This window comes from Corapipo altera, unplaced genomic scaffold, assembly GCF_003945725.1.
Source record: "Corapipo altera isolate COAL_440 unplaced genomic scaffold, ASM394572v1 55, whole genome shotgun sequence".
NCBI lineage: Eukaryota > Metazoa > Chordata > Aves > Passeriformes > Pipridae > Corapipo > Corapipo altera.
The window spans coordinates 3404189-3424447 of record NW_020884882.1 but is presented as its reverse complement, the minus strand read 5'-3'; the positions used below and the strand labels follow the sequence as shown (position 1 = coordinate 3424447).

The 20259-nt window shown below is 42.8% G+C and overlaps 1 protein-coding gene across 1 annotated transcript in view; it reads right to left on the bottom strand.

Moving 5' to 3' along the window:
* Positions 1-212: 212 nt before the first annotated feature.
* Positions 213-20259, bottom strand: part of USP4 (ubiquitin specific peptidase 4) — a gene marked incomplete at its 5' end in the record, with an annotated part of 34645 nt that continues 14598 nt past the window's right edge. Inside the window, 13 exons of the mRNA XM_027640296.1 lie at positions 213-2332; positions 2455-2543; positions 3313-3416; positions 4088-4237; positions 5084-5199; positions 5775-5845; positions 5924-6139; positions 7014-7102; positions 7645-7836; positions 16825-16919; positions 17641-17724; positions 18528-18752; positions 19556-19714. Of these exons, the coding sequence (XP_027496097.1) occupies positions 2231-2332; positions 2455-2543; positions 3313-3416; positions 4088-4237; positions 5084-5199; positions 5775-5845; positions 5924-6139; positions 7014-7102; positions 7645-7836; positions 16825-16919; positions 17641-17724; positions 18528-18752; positions 19556-19714 (1692 nt within the window). The remainder of the gene's footprint in view (positions 2333-2454; positions 2544-3312; positions 3417-4087; positions 4238-5083; positions 5200-5774; positions 5846-5923; positions 6140-7013; positions 7103-7644; positions 7837-16824; positions 16920-17640; positions 17725-18527; positions 18753-19555; positions 19715-20259) is intronic.

Genomic DNA, 20259 nt, shown 5'->3' with positions numbered 1-20259 from the left:
CCAGCACTGCAGGCAAGAAAAGGCAACCTTGGAGCAAACACAACTCTCAGCTGGACAGAGCAGTGCCCTCAACAGCTGATCTTCTCCAAAATCCTCACTGGTTCCCAAGGACTCGCCCTTCCCCAGCCCAAATCACTCCTGGAGCACCAGGCACCCCCACAACCAGCAGTCTTGGGCCACATAACGAAAGCTGAAAATACAACAAAATCCAGTTTCAGTGCAAACCACTCTTTAATTTTCCTCTTTGTACAACAGAGCCAGCCACTTACAAAGTGCTAGTCTAAAAAACAGTCTGGTATTACAGCACACACACACCAGCTGAAGCCCAGCAGCTCAGAGGCAGAGAAAGCAAGAGCTGGGCCACTTGTTCTGCAGTACAACAGAGTCTGTTCAGCATCTGAGCATCACAGATTTAGCCCCACGATGCTTTTCTGTGTCAGCACAGGCAGGGAGGCAAGAAGGAGAACAAAGGCTATTTCAGATTGATTTCTCTTTTAAAAAGGATTTGTACTCCCCTCCCTTTCCTCTATTCCCTATTTTGGAATGCCCATATGACTTACTTTTAAGATAAAACGAACAAAAAAATGCTGATTAGAGTAATTTCAGTGCAGTGCTACAGCTTAAAAATTGCTTTTTGGATGCTCCCATCAGTAATGAGGAAAAAAAAAAGAAATACAATATTAAGAGTTGCAAAAAAACAAAACAAAAAAACTCCACCAGAACAGCAGAAGCAACTAAGCAACTGTGATCTCAAAATTCAAATTTCAATGTTTTAAAAGCAAAATTCCACAGAGGATCACACCAGTAGCATGCTGGCTAGAGGCAGCCCTCCCTTCTCCAAGAAAGAAAAACCCTCCTGTTTGGTTTGTCATTGAGCTAGATGTGCCCCTAACACAGGCTAAAGCTCTAGATTTTTTCCCATTCTTCACATGGAAGACCAGGTCTCCACCAAGGAGAGACTCACAGGAGTCCACATTCAAGAAGAAAGCTTGACCTGAATCCTACAAGTACCACAGACAGCAAAGGAGGACAGAGGGAAGAGCATTTGCCACTTGAGCCGAAAGGACAGAACAGAACCATTGAACAGCAAAGGCAAAGAGGAGCTGGGACAGGACTGTCACACCTGCAGCCCCACAGAAGGTGAAAAGGTGGGGATCTAAAGGGCAGTGCTCAAGGCAGGAGGAGGAAGGCTGAAAAAGCAGTCCAAAAAAAACCAAAGTTGCAAGAGAAAAGGCTGAAAACTCACACAATCCATTGCATTGGGCTGTCACACTTACAGGTGACACAGTGCTGAGCTTGGCTGGAGAAAAAAGCTCCAAGGAGCCACATAAACGAGCAAAAAAGGATAAAAATGCTGTCACGGCACAAACCATAGGAGAAAAGCCGGAGGCAGAAAAGTGCTTTACAGAGCAGCCTGGAAGTGAGAGGTGTAGGAGATGGATGGAGAAGACAAGAAATCATCAGTGTTATGGATGGTATTTTCTCTGCAGAAGAACAGGAGCCAGAGCAGCTATATCCTGCCTCTCTGTGCAGATCAGCCTGCATATGTGCCACACCACGGGTAGGTATGAGTCACTTCTGGCCAAGGTTCCTACATTACAGGATTCAGTGTTCACATGAAAAAGGCTGAGTCAAAACTGCCCTGAAGAGCGTAAAATGCATCAGTGAAAAGGATGGAAGCAAGAGAAATGTTTGCTGCTTAGCCAGGGAACCAAGGTACAATGGCAGAGACCGCAGCAGACAGGCCAGGTGTACAAAGATCTGAATTGAGCTCCAGAAAGGGTGGAGGAGCCTCCCTGACACAGGCAGGGCCCAAAAGCAACACCAGAGTTGGCAGGGAGCCCCAATGCCGATTCACAGAATCGTACCCACCACACTCCTCCCCGGGCCCCTGCGAGGCTCAGCTGTGACTGGCCTCCAGCTCAGACTGTCCTCTCCCAACCCCAACTACAACCAAGAACCACAGCCCCAACCCCTGCCTCTAGCCACACAGCTCAGCCAGATTTTAAAAAGAACTTTATTGAAGCTCCAATATATATTATTTTTGGCCTCTAAATACCCAAGTGTCAGCACCTATTCCTGGCTCTCCAGTGCTACTCTGCAACCCCCAGCACTGAATCTTACAGCGCTCGATCTTCTGCTTGACCCCTACAGAAGGAAGGAAAATTTTCAGATGCCTCAGGCATTGCTTTAGAAGAGGAACTGCTACCATGGTGGCTGGAGGTGATGTTTAGTTGGTGTCCATGCCGTCACACTCTTCCTGGGGAGGACATGGGGCACTATGTTCCTCATTGTTTCGGCGCTGATAAAACAGCACATATGCAGCTTTTGTCTACCAAACAAAAAGAAAACCCATCTGAAACCATCCGCACGGCTCGGCCTGAAATGTCACACCCAAAGCAGGGAACCACACTTTCAGCACAAACTCAGAATGGCCTCGGGCCAAATACTCACCACTATTTGGTCTTCTGAAGCCACTGATACGCTGCTGTCATCGAAGTAGTACCACTTGTCATTCACTTTGTTCTTGGCATAGGCAGTGTCTGCCACGGGGAGAAAACAAGCTCAGCTTTGACATTACCCACCCCAAGCCTAGTTCACCAACATACACATCTTCTGCAACACGCTGGCTGGTCCTAGTCCAGGACCGTGTCCCACATACCAGACTTATCCTTGACAGCTGAGACACAGGGCAAAGAAACTGAGGAAAAGAATTATAGTGTTTTGTTCATCTGCCTTGAGCCAGAGCTTTCCCAAACACATTGTTTAAGACTCTGCGTTTTCACATGAAGGAGAAGTTTTCTGTTGATGATGGATCTGATCTAGTGTTTGCACGAGTCCTCACTCAAGAAGTAAGTTAAAAGTCCTGCAAAGTCTCTTCCAGCCAAGACTTCTGTGACTGTGATCCCCAATCTCAGAGCATGTCCCCCTTCAGCTGTGACCCTCCCCAGCACTTTCCAGTAAAGAGGTCATTTTCATAATTTCAAGTTCAGCATTGAGAAATCTTGATTTCACTCATAAACTGGGGAACATCATCACACACACTAATGACTACTAACCAGGATCCCACAGGCATCAGAGTCAGACCTCAGGCAGCTGCAAAGTACACAAACTGGTTATCTGCCCTACAGATCCTAACAAGAAGGATATTACCTCCCAGTATGGTATTCACCTGCACACAGAACACAGGTACGTTCTGGGGACTAGAAACCCTTAGTGAGGGCTACTGCAGGTGTCCAACACACAGAGCCCTCCCAGGACCCTTCTGCCCACATTTCCTTGTGCCCAAGGGACAGAGCAGCAGTTACTCACAGTGGCCCACTCCCATGGCTCCATAGTGATTGGAAACTGCAATGAGGTCGTACACATACGAGCCTGCTCTTGGGTCGCAGACAAACTCGGACATGTTTAAACCCCTGGAAGGAAACCCAAAAGCATCAGCACAGCAGTAACCAGCACTTTTTAGGAAGAGCTGCATGGCACCAGTGAAGCTCTGCAGGCAGCACTGGTGCACCAGGGCTGCTCTGCTGCTCAAGGGCCAGGTGTTATTAGTGTGATGACCAGACTTGTTACCCCTCCCACACAGGGCAGGTCCTGGTAAACACATCAAGCACTGCCAAAAGGTTTAGAGGGAGGTGCTGAATAAAACAGTTCAGTGTGTCTCTGTGTAGGCATGAAAAGTGAGATAGGAGCAGTAAGTAATATGCTTCATCCTGCAGCAAAGTGCTGACAAGCAGAAACAGAGGGACCAGGCAGGTTTTCATCTTGTACTTGTGCAATATTCAGTAGTACAAGTGCAGCTCTGCCCTACAAATTTTTAAAATCACTACAGAAGTTCTCGTGGTCCAGCAGAATCACATTAACTAATGCTCTTTGAGATGTATAGAACTGATTAACCTTAACAAAAACAACCCCACTAAAAACTAACCAACTCAACTCATGCCTGCTGTCGAGCTGCTCCATCCCAGAAGACAGTTGTTCCAGTTACAGCTTTCATAACAAGCCCACCCACCAACAGAAACATCAGAAGCAGATTTTTCTTGACCTGATTCTTCAAATTCTTCCTGGCTTGAGGGAAGAATCCTACCTGATAGGGAATTCCACAACAGTGTCAAGTTTATCCCTCCAGTATCTGCTGTATGAGAAGCGTTTTAAATGCACCACCAAAATCTTGGGCAAAGACCACAGGTCAAACTTCTTTGTGGCCTGTTGATGTTTCTTACAGTTAGGGCAGTACCTGAGGAAGGAATAACAAATAAGGAAATTAATAACTACATTAAAAGAAAAGCTTCTGGCCTTCCATTAAAGATGCCTCACTAGCACAGCACAGTCCCTGCCTTACAGAAGGCACACTGGCTGTGGAATATGCAGGTGAACACACTGCCTCAGAGAATTCCAAACTGCAGCTTGCTTTCACTTCATAGGCAAAATGCCCTATGACAAGTGTATTACCTGAACATTGTACAAAAATTAATTTTCCTTTCATAAATTAAAAAAAAGTTTAAAGATCCCATTACTTTTCTATTATCCCCTGATGCAGCTCAAACAGGTCACAATTGCAAACATATCTGCACCATGTAATTGGAAATTAGTAATAAACAATCTCCTAGTACACTTTAAGTTATTTTCTCACACAGCTATCAAATAACTTCCAAAGATCCTCTGCACACATAATAATCACATTTTGGTCACTTGGGATCTGCTGTATCTCGTCCCTCTGGACTAGGGAATTTTGGTAGAGTTGGGAGCAGATCAGGAGTGGTTCAAGTTAGAAATAATACAGGATTAAATGCTAAGGTAGCCACATATTTTCAGTCTTTATTACCACACTGTCTGACACTGTCTAGAATTCAGATGTATGCCTGGGAATTGAAAATGACCTCATCTTTGGAAGCTTCATGTCCATTGACACTTTGCCTACAGAGCCTACAGAGTCAATCACTTAACAGAGATCTTACAGACTTCTCACAGGTGAACAAACATAAAAGGACAGACCTGGGAAATTATCAGAATCCCCTGACAAGTAACATGAACTCAAATAGTTATAGCACTTCATGATAAACATGCAGGCACAGGCTCCTACCATGGGTCATGTTCACCAAGTGTTTCCATAGTAGTGAAGAGCTCTATGCAGTCTCTGAGGGCTACTACAGCCTTCTTCTTCTGTGGTTGTAGCATGCTGCCATGTTTTTCAAATGCCTAGTGAAAGAGATGGATGCTTTATTCAATTCCATGTACTCTGTAATCCTTTGCATCACAAAATTACAAGCTCACCTTCCCCATGCTGCCTGTTTCTGCCCCCCCTCCCCTTCCCCAGTCACACACTCCTCTCAAGCTTCCAGCCACTCCTTTCTTGTTTCCATAAGAAAAAAATACAAAGCAACTGAAAGTTGGTGGGTTTAGGGCTTTTATCAAGACAAAACCAGTTTATTTTGTTACAAAAGATGATCCAGCAGAGCTCTCACAGAAGGAATACTGAGCTTTCTGTTAGGCTCTATGAATTTGGCTTCAGATTTGAGTTTTGTTTTGTGAGTGGACCATGAACTAGACCACTTAGTTTTGAAATTAAAAGGTCTGCTTTTTTCAGAACACACTAGAAACAGATCAGCAACTACAGATCCATACACTTTACTACCAATAGATTTTAAGTAAACCTATCTCATGCCAGTGACTTCAGTTTTTATGAAGGGAGCTACACCTAAATTTCACCATTTACTGTCATCTTCTAAGAACCATGCAAGTTTACATATAGATTATTTATGAAAAGAGCATACCTGTGCCTCCTGTTCATCATAAAGTAGCCTCCGTGTATCAGAATCCCAGTCAATAGCAACTGCAGAAAAAGCTACAAGAAAGAAGAAACATTTATTGCAAAGGTGTAAGGAGAAGGAAGAAAAAAAAAAGACAGCAAGAAAATAATTACCACTCAGTTTTAAGATTTTTCCTTCAACAATGGAGTTTATCTCAGAGGTCCCAGAGGAATTCACAAGGCTAAAAGTGAAATGCTGTTTCTTGCAAGGCTGCAGGTCTCTTGCTGCCTCCACCTGCATACAACCCTCAGAGTGGCAGGGATCAGCTTCTGTCAGCTTTTCCTTGCCTTCCTCTCCACCATCCTGATGCTCCATCTCTTCAATGTCACCTGGCAAAATTTACAACAAGGACAATATTAAAGGGCTTCACAGAAAAAGAAACCCCTGCTTGCTGCCCACTCCATCTGAAGTTGTATTTTTCCCTTTAGCATATGCCAGATAATGTGCTGGATTTTATATCCTAGAATCAGATATGATGGAGAGTGCTCAGCTGGCAGTAGGTTAACAATGACACCTTCTGACAGCACACCCTAAGAAATATCCCCAAGAGGGAATCAACAAGGTTGCAGCTGAGTGTCTTTACAGAAGGAAATATGTAAGTCTCCAAGAATGTTACTTCTATTCTTAGGGAAAAAATGGGCAGATTTTTTTCCCCATTTAACTTCTTCCAGTTGTTACCCTCAGGGCTACAGGAGTGAATTATTTCAAAGAAGAAAGGGAAACATACATTTGCCATCAGTATTAAAAGTGTCTTAGTAAGCATCTAGCCTTGGAATGAGACCTCATGATTCTAGGTCCTCCAAAAGAAAATACCATTTCCACTTTATTTCTCCACAACTGTTTTTTTGTGACCTAACAGGCCAATTTGCATCAGCAAAGGACACATCAAGAAAGGATTTGCCTCTGGAGGGAGGCACCTGAACACCTCACAGGTAAGCAAGGACTTCCCTAAAACTGAGGATGAATGCACACCACACCTTGTTCCCCAGCTGCCTCTTACACACATCTGATCTCCCTGCAGAGGAAGATGTTCTACAAGAATTCTCCCCCATCCCATGCAGAAGTCCTACACAATAGTGTGGTTTAATCATGGTGAAGAAACAATCTGCTGAAGCTTGACCGAATACACACAGCACAAACCAAACGCTAATAAAAAACTTAAAAGTGCTGAAAAGTTTCCAACCAATTTTGAAAGAACTTTACCTTCAACCACCCCATTGGAGCCATTGCAGGTTCCTCTGTCTGGGCAGGGTGTAGAGTATTCTTCTGCCAAAGGGAGTTTCACATAGCGGCTAAAAAGAGGGGTATGTTTGTCACACAACCAGGCTGAAGCTGAGCATCAGAACAGTAGCATCCCCCTGGCATCAATTCTTGCTGCCCTATCCCCCTCAGCAAACCAAAACCTGGCCTGTACAGCAGCATTTACAGGCCAAGAGCCCTCAAAATGAGTCAAACAACAATACAGTAAGTCTCTGCTCTCGCTGCTTGTTCTGAGTTTTACTGGCAGTAGATTGAAAGGCAAAAGGAAGTTATGGTGGCCCCATCTGTCAGCCTTGAAAACATGTCCTGAGTTCTGCTCCTCACCTATTTTGCAACACTGCGCAAACAGCCCCCTTCTGACCACCACCAGAAGTGTCTTTTACAGAGCCCAAAAAAAACAGGACCTTGAAATGTCCCTGGGGCCTCCAGACACCAGTGTAACACAAATCCTGGTTTATACATCCCACACAAAAATTCTTCCTGTTAACAAGGATGCAGTAATCCTATTACAATGTAAGTGAACAAGTGACCTCTAGAACTTGGCACAGGATTCAAAGGCACAGACATGACTTACCTGATCTGCTCCAAAACCACACTGTACAGGTGATCCACAGTGAGCTTGTGTTTGGGCACAGAGATGAGCAGTGGCTGCCCAAAGAGCACAGTCCCTGCAGTGTTGCTGGATTGTCTTGTTGTCTTCTCCCGAAAGTAAATAGAGAGAGTAACATACTCTGAGCTGTCCTCACTTGGCTTGCAAACTTCATACCTGTTTGAAAGACAGGCATTTCCACAGGTTATTTCCACTGCCAAGAAGCACAGCACGTAGAACCAATATGAACTCAGTCCAGTAACTCTCTGCACCAGGTACAAAGGGCTGTACTATGTGCTCATGCTACAGAGCAGTTTCCTGACCACTCCCCATGGCTCACAGTGGCACAGGATACAGACCTGCCACCAACTCGACTGCCACCTGCCCTCTGTATTCCCAATTCAAATCTCTATTGCCACTCACCTCCCAAGACATCACCCTGACAACTACACCGTGCTTCAACCAGATCACAGCATCTGCACAAATACTAAATTTACTTTGAAATTCCTCTGACTGTTTGTTTCCCCTGGAGAAAGACACCCACTTGACACCTTTGGATCTTGCATTCTCACAGCTTCTCACACAGTTTAATGGCCTGAGCTCACATCATTGAGCAGCTAACATTTCAGAAAACCAAGATTCTGGAAACATCTGCTTCACAGAAAAATCTAAAGACAGGAAGTAAACAAGAAAAATTCTGGAAGACAACAAACAGCTAGGTAGAGCAGAAAGGAGACTGAGATGCAGCTCGTGTCCTGGGTGAAACAGCAAATGAGATATTTGCAGACGTCAAAATCGAAACAAACCACGTGGTCCAACATTATTACACTGTTTGCTTCAGGCCTATTCATTACATAACGTTCATTTTCAGGAATGCCAAGTCACACTGCTCTTTAATTTGTTGAGTCACCTGCCTCAGAATTATCTTAAAACTGAAAGAGAAAGAAAGATTTCATGAAAGATGTCACTATACATAATGACCAAGACCACAATCACACATCTGAATGCACTCAGCTCTTAACAGTCCTCTTACATTAGACAAGCCACTTCCCTTCTCTCAAGAGTCAAGAAACATTTTTATTCCTGTGTTCAGAATGGCCTTGTAGAGCAGGGAAAAGAACAAATTTCAGAGTTGTAGTTCTGGTCCATCCTAATTAAAACAAAAAAAGATCCCAGTCTGGGGCTTGCACTGAGTCAGTAGAATACATGAAAGAAAACATCCTTCCAGAGAGTCCCAGCCCACCAAGAGCACGAGAGCTCAGAGTCAGCATAAGACAGTCCAACACCAGTGGCTCTGTGGAGATTTTCTAGGCTGTCAGTGCTATTCAGCTGGACACCAGCACTGCATACAGTTCACATTTTCTAAAGTTTCCTGAGAAATGGCACCACAAAGAGGTGAATTATTTTACTTAGTACTGTTTAAATAACAAAAGGCCACACTCAGTCCCAGAATATCATCTGTGATTAATTCCAGGTCCTATGAGACCCCCAAGCTGGAATCCCATAACACAGCTCAGAACATGACACACTCAGGACATGACTGCCTCTCACACCACCTACACTGTGCTCTGCAAGCAGCAATTAATGCAACCCCCACTTACACTCCACCCTCAAGCACCTGAATGAAGCCCTGCCCATGGAATGGAACAGATGGGACAGAGAGAAAAAGCTACTACACCAGGCAGGAGTCATCTATCACCAACAGCCAGCACACTGCACCCCACAGCACTCTGCAGGAGAGCATCTTGCACACTTCTCACCAAAACGGAACAGATTTGGTTATCCAAGTGCCCCTCTACCCACTCCACCTCAGAACAGCCTTTACATACTAGTACTAGAAGCAGACACAGCAGAATCAGGATCTGTCATTTTTCTGATCTCTAGAGCAACAGCTCAAACATTCCCTGTAAAAAAAAAAGAATCTAAGATTAAGTACTTTATGTACAGTTTAAGGAAGGTTATAGAGCTGATACTGGGAATTACTGAACAATACACCATAATTCTGTATCTTACAACTTCACTGAAATAATAGAACATAAAGATGATGCTAGTCCAGACTACATAACACGGTTTTAAAAGTCAGGGACATCAGCTCAGCCGCTACCACACCACAAAATACTGGTTTGGCTGCTTTTGTAATTACCAACAACTCTAAAAAGTGTCTGAAAACTGCTAAGCAATAGGGTAGAACTTGACCAGCCCTCATCAGCGTTATGAAGGCTTCAAGTCTGTGGTTACAATTCAGAAAGGAGGCAGTGAGCAACGAGGGAACTTTTGTTCCCTTGCACACTTAAGCAAGTGCACAGGAGCATGGAAAGCTACAGAAGACCAGGCAGAGCTACATGAAAGGGCACTGAAAGCAAAACATACTCTGAGCTAAACACCAGGTTGTATGTTGTATGTTACTGAAACATTCCCTCCCAAGTGCTGGGGTCTATGATATTAACTCCAGCTGCAAAACCACCGTGTGGACCCCAAGTCAGTCTGCAGCAACAACCAGGAAGTGTATTTTGTAAGAGAATGGAGAAAGGCAGGAAAAAATGCCATTGTAGAAGCTGAGAAACAGATCTGTCTGAACAGGGTTACTACTGCACACCCACCCAGAGATGCTGTTGTGAAATCACAACAGGATCAAAAGTAGACAGTAAGAATAAACAGAGACCTGGAGAAAACTGGGTGAAACTACTGCACATATTCTGATCTCTTCTAGGAAGTGGAGATACTCCTAAAATCTTTTTACTTTTTTTCATAATACCAGAACACCCACAGACAAGTAAATGAGGAGATAAGAGACTGCAAATGCAATTTTTAAATTTTTTTTACAGGGCAGCTTGCCCTGTAGAAGCTGATCACAGGATTTTTCTAGTCTTGCAGCCGAGTAAGATTAAAAGTGATGAGGGAATTCAACCAGGAAGATTTTTACAAAGCTTAAAAAAATACAAGTTCATTGTGGAAAGGACACAAACTCGTTTCAAACAAGAAAACCCCATTTCAGCAAGACCAGTCTGCTACAAGATCTCATACATGTTTCACATAAAACTACCAGATTAGCTGGTCTGCTGACCTCATTAACTCATTCAATAATTGCTGTAGCCTCAGTCACATTAACAAACCTACATTTCTGCAGCCAGTCATGGTTTTGCAAGACCATGAACTCACCTAAATGTACCACACAGCACATTGTAGGAGAAGGTAGAAAGCATGGCATGTATGGCAAAGTATATCCTACTCAAATACGCACACTTTGATAGGTTAAAGGTGACCTGCAAATCAATTTGTGAAAATTTCATCAGTGTAAACAACATGTTATATAATAATGCCCCATTAGCCAGGCTAAGAGAACAGCAGGACCTAGTTTATCCATCAAAACAGTTTTCTTCTTAGTTCTTGAGAACTAAAAAGAACCATGATGAGGGATACCCTTGAAATGGGCCGTGGAGTTTGTTTTCAAGAGGCACTTACCTGACCCCTTGTTCCGGCTCCAAGCTCCAGCAGGATCCCTGGTGATGGGATATCACCAGCATGGTGCATGTGTGGGGGTTACATTGGAGCGGGAGCCGGAGGTCCTACTGGGGCTGGACTTCCTAGAACCTAAGGAAAAGAAACAGCAAGTGTTTGGGTTGTGTGCTGAACGCTGTTCTCTGCTTAGCCCGGGGAATGAGAGCATTCAGCACAAACACTGAACTCATGGCACCAAATTGATTTGCAGGCCACCTTTATGTGAGTGAGCTCTGAGCATCATTTGCCACAGACCTCCCTGTCCTGCCACAGAACGAGATGTCTGGAGAGAGACACTTCCAACCCTATGAGAAGCTGTAGTGTCACTGATTTTTGCCTCAAGGTTTCTACCAACTCCTTACATTTCTGCATCCCACATCTTCTCTGATGCTAAATATTAACACATCTTGCATCAGGACTACCCAACATTTCCAAGCCTGTCATGATGAGAAAGAGACAAGTGCAAAACCTCATGAAAGAACAGGTCTGGAGAATTCCAGACTCACATTCTCCTCCCCTTTCAGGTGACTTGGAGAAGAAAATGTATAGTTTTGTCCTCTTGTGTAAAATGAGACAGGTTTATTTGGTGATGCATCTCAGAGTTACCTAAAGTCACTTAAACATCAAGAAGCCCAGTAATATTTGCATTTCATTTTTTTTGAAGTTTTACTATCAGAGAGCACAACAGGTAACCACAAGAATCCATGAGCCAGAAACCGAGCAGCTGAAAGGGAAAATGTATCTTAGCCATTCAGGGCACATTTGTTTTCCATATTGCAATCCATTCAGCTTAAATTCCAAATGGAGTCCAATTCTTACCCCCCTCCTCAATCCCCCAGATTCAGCATCTCTCACCACTTTAGTGAGACATGAAAATTCACAATACATGTCTCAAGATGTCCAAGATGCCCTGCAAAAATCAGAAGGCTGATCCCTGTCTTCCCTCATAACCCTACAGCGAAAACAGAAAAAGAGCTCAGCTTTCCAACCACTGAAATCACCTAAAGAAGGTGCAAGCTCAATATTCCATACATTCCACATACTGCACATTTCACAAATTTCATCAACAGCACAGTCTGGATGACAATATCTGTGCCTGCAGACCCTGCCCTCTGTCAAGGAAATCCTGAGGAGAGTCAAGGCCCATTCCAGTTGCTCTGCTCCTGCTGCAACATGTTGTGTGAGTTCCTGCTCAGTGACATTTCCAACCACAGCACTTCATGGAAATCCATGTTCTGCTCATAACAGAGGCCTAAACTGAAAGTTGGGATTTAACAGACATTGGTGTCAAAAGAAAGACACCAGTACAAAGGTAGTGACTTTAATTTATTTTTTTTAAATCACATCTCTGCTGGGGCACAGATCTCCTGCGGCGTTAAGTCTTCAAATTTTGAATTGAGAGATGTGCTGCCAGCTGGCCAGAGCACAACACTAAAATCAGAAGTCTGTCAAACCACAGGAATACTCTTGTCATATGCAGACCCAGGGCTGACTACTGCCTTCAGCAAAGCAAACCTGCAGAAATACTGTAAGAGACTGACATTTATATTTAAATTTTTCAATCCTGAGACAACTTAAGGTGATTGCAAGAAACATAAAGAAGGCAAGAACTGCCAGTTTAAGTTACAATCAGACCCTAAAAAGCTTCAGAACCATTGAAACAACTTATTTCTGTTACAGAAGACAGTCACACAGGTGATCAACCTGCTGGTCTCTGTTTAGAGGGGGGACAAGGAAATCAAGGAACAAAGGAAGAACTGGATGGCAGTCGCTCATAAAATCAGAGCCTGAGGGTCTTGCACTCCCCCATCACTACATTCTTTGCATTCTCAGAGTCCAGCAAATAACCACAGACAATAACTAACACAACCTTGGTTTGCTTATGCCAGTGGAAAAGAGGAGTGCTTGTCAAGTGAGGAAACTGTTACACCTTTAAAAGGATGATTGAAACACCTGCATGGAAGGGTGCAGTCTTCAGTTTATCACAGTTTCTCTCAGAATTCACTCAGTGTGGCCATCAGGAAAGAACAAATGAAAAGACCTGAGAGTACATCCAAATTCGAAGACCAGGCAGCAAAACCCCTTAGAAAAAGACCTCAAAAACTGGTAAGACCCATTCAGCCACCTCTAAAATTTTAAAGTACAAGTTTGGCGAACACATACATAAGTTGTGGGAAAATACACATGAGAAATCTATTTCTGAATATGTTGTACTGATTCAACTATCTTGGATTGCTTCCTTCTCCAAACTTTGTTTTCTAACCAGTGGAAGAAACTTAGCATCTAACTTCAATTACTTAAAACAAGGAGTGAGATGTACACATTACAGTTTGCCAACAGGGAAGTCTTGCCACTGGACACTGCTGGAAAATAAGAGCATATGATGAGTATATAAAAGGGACAGGATCAATAAAACATGAATTAGGAAAGAGTTCAAGTACATGAGACACTGCATACCATGCTAATTTAAATACAAGAGACATCTGGATTCTAGAAAACATCTTACATAAATACAATTAACTAATGGTCCTCAGTAATATCCCAGGTTGCATATTATATGTCAACTTTACACACATCTAGGATAATAGTCAGTACCCAAGAACACACCCTGCAAAAGGTACCATGACTACCAGACAATCCCTCTCCCCTTTGTTTTTCCCTGACAAAGCTCTCACTTTGTTTTGCTGCACTGAGCACAATACCCTGAAATGATGCAGTTTTCCTATGTGATTTGTAACATAATTCATGCTATTAAAACCCTCATCTTTTCTGTAACTTCTGTTTCCCTAGACTAGAAGCTGGTATGTTTTAGTCTTGCCACACAAGGCCACTAAGTGATTCAAGCAATTCTTGGGAAAAATTATCTTTTCAAAACATGGTAAACAAGTAGTTTCCAGAGGGTTTCTTCCTTTCTTATTGAAGCAATCACTATCTTCTCATTCCAACACTTTAGAAAGTGTTTTTAAAAGTTTATTTTGTGGTAATGTCCAATATAAATGTAGTGCAAACAAATATTTGATGGGTTAGAGTGATTTATTGAATCTTTTTAAGGTTATTCATTTTAATTGTGAATTTTGGGTGAAAATAGTGTCACTGTAAAACCTTCTGCAGTTGTACTTTCTAATAAAAGGCATCTGTTCCCCTTCATTAATCGATACAAAGACAGTTTCTTTTCAGGAAAAGGAGAGAGATACATTACTCAGTGTAACTAGTGATCTACCCCACAGCTACAGCACCAGTCAGCACATGAGGATTTTTTCTGAGCTGAACATTTTATGGACTATGCAGGCAATACAGAACCATCTTTAAGTCATAAGAATCTTAAACTAAGATTTAGAAAGCCTGAAAAAAACTTATATAAGCCAGTTTCAACTTAATGATAACTTTAAATTCACAGAGATCTCATAGGATTCCTCAGACCCTGGGCTAAATGAAAAGAAAAACAGAAAAAGAGAAACTAAAGAAAAATCAAAATTTCTCATAAAGATACTAAAAGCACATAAAATATGCTGTAACAACAACAAAGAAAAGCCTTCTGTATATCCTTCATGTGGTCAGTTTGAAAGAGCATGATGAACCAAAAACTTAACACAGCCACATCCTTTCAGGGACAATTTTGAAAGTTTCTCCCAGTGCCACCACACTGTCACAGCCTGCTCACGTCAGGCTCTGCAAGCAACAGTGAAAGGGTAAAAATCGCTAAAGTAAAAGGGTAAAAATCCCTAAAGTATCACTCAAAACTGCAGCTCAGAAATCCCAAATTGAAGACCCACCTCGAACGATGCCACCTTCATCCAATTTTAACACAAAACACTGTCAGTCCCTCCTTTCACACCCAAGTCAGCAGATGACCTGAACAGATGGAAACCGAAGGGAATTCAAGAACCTTCACACTGCTATTACCATCTCTTGAATGATTTCATTAAATCTTAGAACACCTAACAGCAGACTTTTTATAACCAGACAAGGTAGGTAGATTGTCCACACTGAATGCAACTCTACATTTGCCTTTAAAGAAGCTTTGCTCTTTATTGAACAAGTGTTTCTCTGTTGTGTTTTTGAGACAAGACTTCCTTTCAATAAAAGAACGTTGGGTTTTAGCTGTGTTAGAATATTACTTTATAGATCTTTTTCCTGGCAGAAACACCCACTAAAGGGACTTCCTATGAGTGGCTTTTTCCTAATTCTTGCGCTGGTGCCTGGCTGCTTTCTCTTGCCCCTTAGTGCTGAAAAGATCTTGGAGGGTGTACACGGAAAAACAGGATTTGCAAAACTTCCTCCTGCTACCTCTCCTCTTCCTTGGAGGGTTATTTTTAACTCAGGTCAGTTCATTCACTATGACTCAAAGCATCACCTCATTTACAGCTGCCCTGCACATAAAAGGAAGTGCCAATTGCAAAGGAAAATACACTTGGAGCTGCAGTTCAGCCAATGCTTCCCCCACACCCCAGAGCAGACCTGATTCAGACACTTGTTTTCTGTGCAGGGATATGATGTTATGCCTGTAAGAAAGCAGGGTTTTTTTGCAATTACCATTGTAATATCATGCTTCTTGTTTTTTCAGTGTTTTATTGGCTTTGGAGACAGACTTACAAAACTAACACATCCCAATCCCCTCCCAGACAGATTTCACAGAAGCCAAACATCCTCCCCAGGCATCCTAACCAGCCACACCTTTAGATGCAATTGAGGACAACAACAACATGAGAAAACTTTTCAAAACAAATTCCTACATTGCATCTCAGCAAAGAGGTCACACAGAGAGCATGACAACAGAGCAACAAGCAGAATGTCACAGCATCCCACACAGTGAAAGGCTCCCAGTGCACCAGAGGATGTTAGGGCATGTCTTCACACTGACCCAACAGTTTCATGGAAGCTACAATCTCACATTGGAATGCTCTCATGTGAGGAAGACTGGACCTGTGATGGAGGGCTGGATTTGACCCTTCAGCCCCAGGTTCAGTTCTGAGCTTCAAAGTCACTTTGCACTCAACATGCAAAAGTTTTCCATTTCCAGCTGCAATAGAGGAACACAACTTTTGCTCTCCTCACTGGATTTCAGAGATGACTCCATATATCTCATCCACCACACACAAGTAGAACATTAAGCAGAACCAAATCCTCAGCTTCCCTAAGGTCCTTCACAACCACACATTTAAGAAACAAACAGTGTTTAGCACCAGTCAAGAGTCTATAAAGAACCCCCAGTCACAGTTAGCTGGGTGCTGTTACAGCTATGATGGATTTTGGAAAGATGTTGTCATTTTACAACATCTTAAACTCCATGCTCCAAGGCTTTTGGCTGATCTGGAACATAAGAACAGTAAGCCTGAGCTAGACAAAAAATGCCAGTGGGAGCATAACTGCAATCCAGACATAGATTATCAGCTCTGAAAGAAGCTTGTAGGACATTCTAAACTACAGAACACACACCAAACTAGAAGTTCATTATTACCCAATGGCCATGACCTCCTTTGCATTAGAAAAATATCTACTAAACATTCCACGTGCTGATCTGCTGGCAGGAGCAGTGCTGCATTACTCCAAGTCATGCAAAACGTCTACAGGGTTTGAGGGGGGGACAGGAGTTGGGTTTTATAACCTGAAACCAAAGCAAATGTTTTGCAGTATTCTTCACATGTGGTATCTCCCCACTTTACTCACACAAAGATGTCGTCTTTTGGCATGATATGATTTAAACCTTCATCCATTTGGAAGATTTTGTGGAACCGGTGATTGTACACGTCTGTCACCACCATCTAGAACAGCAAGTGATATTTGCAGAGAGATTATAGTAAAAGCTTACATAAATTTAGGTAAACTACCTTTAAATTCAAGCAACAGTTTATTCTAGCTCTCTATTTGAATTTTCAGTGCACCAACATTAGTTGTATCTGTTAAGACTGACCAGAAAAACAAAGCAATTAACAAGACCGATTTTACGCAGGTACTGAGGAGACGCAACTCCAAGTCAGCCTGGTGGAATCAGCAGCACAGATCCCAGCATCAAAGTGGCACCAGGCTAGGAATTCAGGCATGGATCACTCACATCTGTAATTAACTGAAATAAAGTGAAGTGCTGCACTGGTATCCTAAAAATATCCCACCAATTAAATTTCCTCTGGAAATGTTCATCTGATCCCTTCATTATTAAAAGGACATCCAAGAAGAGTTGGACCCAAACCAGAAACTGAACACCTCTCAGTACTAAGAAACTACACTATCAGAAGTGTTGGGGGTGAGGGATACCTTTCTGTTCCTTTTCTTAAACCTCTCTACTGCACTGGAACTACCAGGATAAACACAGATTGTTTCATGAATCTTCTTCATTTTACAATCAAAGCACAGCATTTTAACCTGTTAGGGTTTTGTCACTAGTCCATAAAGTTCAGCTTGTCACCCATCTTTAAAAGCTAAGCCAACAAAACGCTTCAAGAAGAACAAACATTTATCAAAATTACTGTCTCCATTTATCCTTACATTTTCTGCAGGAACACCAGAGAGTTTGGAAAGTGATTCACAGAGATCCGAGATGGCCCCCATCATCGGCACCACAACCCGGTACTAGAAACAAAGAGAACATCGTGTTTTACACCAGGCAAAATAAACCCAGGCAAGGCAGGGAGTAAGAAAATGGAAATGAAATCTTAAAAAACTCTTAAATCTTTAATTTATAGGAGTTCAGCTCAAGTTAAGGTCACAGCCACACACTTCAAGATCTTTTAGATCTCAGCTCTACCTTATAAAGCAGGGATTTGGAGGGAATGAAAGCCTTGCACAGTTGGCCTTCTGCTGTGATCAGACTCAGCAGTAGTAAAACCCAGGAAAAAAAATAAAATCACCAGACACAGCAGCCTGCTCAGAACACAAAATTGCTTTTTCTTTATGTGATAAAAAACATCTTAGAACCATTCTCTCCACTGCCGCTGGAGGTCAAGTGAAAAGTCTTGAAAGACACTGAAATACTGTCAATCAGTTCTTCTAAAACTGCATCAGGGCATCCAGTCACTCTGCATGGGTCCCCCAGATCTTGTTCTTCTCTGTGGCAAGGACAAGGCTACCTTAGGGATGCATGGGCCCATTTGAAAATGAAATGGGGGGAAAATTTAAAATCAGTCTATTGAAAAGGCTTTAAAAGCAAAAAGGTAATTTTTCTTTCTTTTTTTTTTTTTTTTCTTACCAAGAGGGATTGTTTTTTCATTTCTGTTTGAAATTCAGAAGCCTTACACCCATTTAGAATCATAGAATATGCTGAGTTGGAAGGGATCCATCAGGATCATTGAGTCCAAAGTTGGCCCTGCCAACTCTGAAGCCTAAGAGAAGGGTTGGGATGACTTAAAGAAATCTGTGTCTTCAACAAGCCTCACCTGGACAGGTCTACGCTGTGGGTCTGCATATACCAGGGTAACTTCCATGAGACGATCTCTCCTCAAGGGCAGTGGGAGGGTTAAGTAACAGAAGGGATCAAAGGTCACAGAAACTTTAGAGCATTTGGGACAAACAAGGGTAGACTTGAAAAGACCATGAAAAATATCCACAATGATAGAATCGTTCCTCAGCCTATGATTCTCCCAGGCCTCTTTTGCCACCTCCTATAAAAATATAAATAAAAAATCATTAGAAGTTATTTCTTTCAAAGATTTCTATAACATAGTGAGCACTGGGATCAAAGAAAACTCAGGAAATTGATACTGATGAGCAAACTACACAGGAAAGGGGGGGTCTCCCAGTATGTCCAGCACAACACACTGGGATTTCTTGGAGAGAAAAAAAGATTAAATATACTGCTTCTCGTGGTGTTGCCACATGCACTGTATTATACAAGAAAAGACACACTGCCTGTTGAGAGGAAAAACAACCAGTCACATACACTTCCTAAAAACAGTTTTTGCATCTGGCTTTTCAATGTTCCTAAAGCACTTTTTCACCCAATAGACATACTCTGGACTCTGCAGTTGTCAGTATGTTGCAGCTGTGTGACTGTGACAAGCCATAAAAGCCTGATCAGGGGAGCATGAGTTCACTGAGGAAAAGACATTTCACTATTATGTGTCTGCATGAGAGCAGAAGTTTGCCAACTTCAGGGGAACAAAGTGTCTGCAAGGGGCTCACATATCAGTGCTGACTGGGAAACAGGATAGGAAAAGGCAGGAAAATAAAACGAACAGAACAGACTTTTTGGGTCTCTATAAGGAAAACCTTGTAAGAGAATTACTTTTCTCCATTTAGGTAGAGTGCCACAAAGCATGACAGGGTTCTCCCACCCCAGGTACACCGCTCTGTAGGGAGGATGTTCCTGTGGCCTGTGAGCAGGAAGGTCAGGAATTGTCCCAGAATCCAACTAAACACCCTGGGAAGCACCACCTGCCCTGTGCTCAAGTAAAGGGACCCATACCGAATCAGGTCTGCCATTGGCATCCTTCAGCTCCAAGTAGGGCTTCTTCTTCACTCTGTTCAAATCCTCATGCAAGCCATCTAGAAGAAAAGCCAAGAGCTCCTGGGAATCTTGCTGCTGGTATCCTGAAAACTGAGGAGCAAATCGGCCAACCTGTGTCTGAAACACAAAGGCAAGAGTGAGGGGGGTGAGCATGACCCGTGTGCAGAAGACAGGAATAAAACCACCCAGGTCCTGGCTTTTGCAGAGATCAACTCCCACTACCTTGTGTTGGCAGGAGGCCACAGGGAACTGGATGCTAACACACTAAAGGGTGCCAGAACAATTTTCCCTTCTACTTTCAGTAGTTCAGCTTAAAGCAGCAATTCACACTAAAGCAATGAGAAACAATGTTACAGACTCTGGGGATGCATTTTGCTCTCCACTTTTATAATTTCATTTTTTAGATTTGTACCTTGCACATCTTTTCTCACTGATCAAAGCTCAGAGCTGGCAATTCACACAACCTGGTCTAGTTTTGTTGCAAAGATCATTCTGATTCATCTGTAAACAGCTCTCAGGCTTGGAGGTCATTTACCAAGTAACACCAAGAGCAGTAACCAGCTCTGAGGAATGACAGTACTCGTTGGCAAGTTCCTGCCTGTACCCTGGAAAGCATTAATACAGAACATGAAACAACACTGAAGCAATTCTGTCCTTACTGC